The 3,390-nt window shown below is 41.8% G+C and overlaps 1 protein-coding gene across 1 annotated transcript; it reads left to right on the top strand.

Annotated features, from left to right (window-relative positions):
• The first annotated feature begins 563 nt into the window (after window positions 1-563).
• On the top strand, window positions 564-1,178 carry LOC128248073 (uncharacterized). The gene has a single exon (XM_052968481.2). The coding sequence runs from the start codon at window positions 564-566 to the stop codon at window positions 1,176-1,178; it is 615 nt and encodes a 204-aa protein (XP_052824441.2).
• Window positions 1,179-3,390: the final 2,212 nt, after the last annotated feature.

The following is a 3,390-nucleotide window of genomic DNA, read 5'->3' as shown; positions in this document are numbered from 1 at the left end:
TATACCCACGTGGAATTCTGACTCGAATCGGGAATTTACTTTAGATTCAGTGGAGCAAGTGTCGCTAGATATCAGTAGGATAACTAGGACTCCGCTGAAACCCTGACAGAAATTCCTCTTGCTGCAGCAACTTTATCTGCCGAGACTTTTTTATAGTCTCGTACAGATACTGCCGTCAAGAGGAATTCTCGAGAGGCTTGACACGGCCATCTGCGTGGGTGCTAGAAAAATATTACATCTCCCCGAAACTACTTCCTCTTCTTTTCTTTACTGCAGCCGGCTTGATGGCGGGTTAAGTCTTCACCAAATGGTGAGACTTATACCAAAATGTGTCATCCGCCAAAATCTTCGCCTGCTGACCTCGGGGTATGTCTCAGTTAGGAAAGTTGCGGATTCTGCAGGATTAGCCGAACAGAACCAGCAACTTATAGTTTCCTTCAATTTGCCGTTGCTACCTGAGGGCGCTACAGAATACGACCCTGATATCCGGCTGATCCATACCCATAGATGGGCGGCTCAGCCGGTGCATGGTGTGTGTGTGGCGGCGTACCGAGGGGACACAAATGGCAATAGTTGGATTAGTAGGCCGGGTAGGATTGCTGAGGGGTGCTACTTGGGATTACTCAAGATGCGCTCCAACATATCCTAACCGTGAAACTCTGACGCGTGGAGCCCTAGGGGATCCCACATGTCCGAGATGTAGATTAGGAGCGGAGACAATATCCCACGTCAGTGGAGTCTGTGTTGCTCTTAAAGCACCACGGCTTGCCAGACATAATAAAGTCTGTAATCTGGTGGTGAAAGAGGCTGTAGCTCATGGTTGGAGTGTCAGTGTGGAGCCTTCCTATATTATAGGAGGCTCCAGGCTGATACCCGACCTGGTATTTAGCTGTCCGGATAAAGTAGTGGTCATTGACGTGACTGTCCGATTGGAGCAGGGAGATGCTTTGAAAGAGGCGTCTCTTGAGAAAGTGCATAAATACCGTCCGCTCGTTCAAATGCTTTTGCAGGACTTGGACCGGCTGGTAGAAGTGCATGGACTCCCAATCGGTGCCTGTGGTGCCTGGTGCCGACCTGCGAGTGTGGCACTGGACGCCCTGGGCATTCGTGACAGACCATTTCGGCGACTACTCAGCCGGACAGTTATGATATGTACATATAACATGCTGAGAGACTAGCTCCAGCATGTGAGGACTTAGGTATATACTGATCTTAGATCTAAAATACTTGAAAAGACAAAATAAAAAGAAAACCGATTAGGACAATCTGCAACCCACAAAAATAATACCACACATCTTATTTTAGTTTGTTTTATTATTTTACAGAAGTGGTGTCGCCTCGGCTTTGAGCTGGGCCTTATGTCAAAAGTGTGCAGCACCAGGGCAAAGGATTCAGTGGGACCACCCACAGAAAATAAAGGGAAAATGAAGACGAAAGTCAAGAAAGAAATAGCCAAATGCCTCGTCATCTACTTAGTGACGTGCATGAATGGATCAATGAGATTCCCACTCCCCCTATCTATTATCTAGTGAAACCACACCTAATTTCAGGTGGTGGGGAGAATTTACTTTCCCCATTACTTTTGGTTATTTTACCAAAAAGCAGTTGTATTTCTGCCTTTTTAACCTTAATATTTTCCTGTTGTTGACCAACAGCAGCGGCATAGTTCATTGTTACTGCTTCTGCAGTTGATGCCATAACGGCACTCAAAATTAATCCTCTACAACGAGGTAAACAAATACAGTTTATACAAATCCTTCCCCCATGGGGGAGGGTAACAAAAAACAATATCACAATAACACTATCCAAGCTGTTAAACAAACTTTCCAACAACAATAAATCCTGCAACAGGCAACAATAAATTAAACTCACCTACAGATCTCGAAACGTTATTCAATATCCAGAAAAACAAGATGATTGTAACTACGGTGAAAAAATATCAATGTTAATTTATTGATGCATTTGGCCAAGTCTATGTCTGTATTATCAGACAATTGCAAAAAAAGTTAAAAACTGCAAAAATCTGGTACAAATTCTTCATGGTTCAAAACGTTGCTTACTTTTTACTCAACCTGATATATTGTTGATAATGTGTCTGCAGTAGTTTCATAAACTGTATCCTACTCCACCAGATATTTTAAGCATCTCAGCAGCAGTTCCTAATGGGCTTTCCCCTATCTTTACTTATCTATCATATTGCTATCAACTAGGACAGCTGGTATCTCTGTTGGGTCCACACTGGGAAGATCCTCTTTCTCCTAGACAATCTCCATGTTTAAAAACCTTTCATAGTAACACTTCCATGCTTTTACTTTTCATGATCACTAAATGCAAACGTACCATTATCTATCTGCATACACTTCTCATTTATGACATCTTCTTGCAATCTGAGCACCTTGAGCCTCTGATACTCACACTGTATGTGAGTTACATTTGCTATGTAAACCTGTTGCCTGGTTTCTCTTCTTATCTGGCATATTTCCTTATTGCTCCCATTCTCTAGCACCAGCCACAGATTTTGTCTGTTCTCTTGGTAGGTTGTCCTGCAGGAACTTCCAGTTGTTCTCCATACTCTATGCCTGTATCACCTTCTTTTTGCTAAAAACTTTGACTAGAATGTCTCTAAATTTCTGACTGTGGTGGATCTTTGAGTTTCCATATCTTTTCCAGACTGATTTGTTTCTCTGAATTCTTCTAGCTCTAAGTTTGGAGTCACTTACATGTTTCTTATAGCCTTTCAATAACATTTTTAAACCTCTTTAAACCTAATAATGTAATTCACTATATTAAATAAAATTGATTTAATAAATGAAATAAAGATAACATTCTATTAATATTGAAAATGCTAGAAAGTGAATGTGCTAACCATTTTCTAGAAGACAACCTGAGGATAAATTGCCAAAATTTAATGTATCAATCTGTTTATTTTCCAATTCTCTTTCCTTTTATTATAAAATTTTTCCACATCTTTTTAATATATACCACTTTGTCATGGTTCTGTTCTATATTTATATAGAATGGTGTGTGTATGAAGGCACATGGCTCAGTTGTTAGTGTCAGGTTCACAATCATGAGGTAGTGCATTCAATTTCCAGACTGGGCTGGGTATCGGCCTTGGGCAAGACACTTCATATTGTGTTGCTCCAATTCACTCAGCTGTAGAAATGAGTTGTGATATCACTGGTGTCAAGCTGTATTGGCCTTTGTCCTTCCCTTGGACAACATCGGTGGTATGGAGAGGGGAGGCTGGTATGTGTGGGCAATTTTGAGCATGGCCATTGCCAGTATCGCCTGACTGGCCTTTGTGCGGGTGACACGTAAAAGCACCTATTACACTCTTGGAGTGGTTGGCGTTAGGAAGGGCATCCAGCTGTAGAAACTCTGCCAAAT

The sequence above is a fragment of the Octopus bimaculoides genome, chromosome 6 (assembly GCF_046866305.1).
Source record: "Octopus bimaculoides isolate indiv1 chromosome 6, ASM4686630v1, whole genome shotgun sequence".
Taxonomy (NCBI): Eukaryota; Metazoa; Mollusca; class Cephalopoda; order Octopoda; family Octopodidae; genus Octopus; species Octopus bimaculoides.
The sequence above is the reverse complement of the archived record's forward strand: the minus strand, read 5'-3'. Positions and strand labels throughout refer to the sequence as shown.

Excerpts from the sequence above, each read along its gene's own strand:
- LOC128248073 (XM_052968481.2), top strand. The coding sequence starts at position 564 with ATGGCAATAGTTGGATTAGTAGGCCGGGTAGGATTGCTGAGGGGTGCT.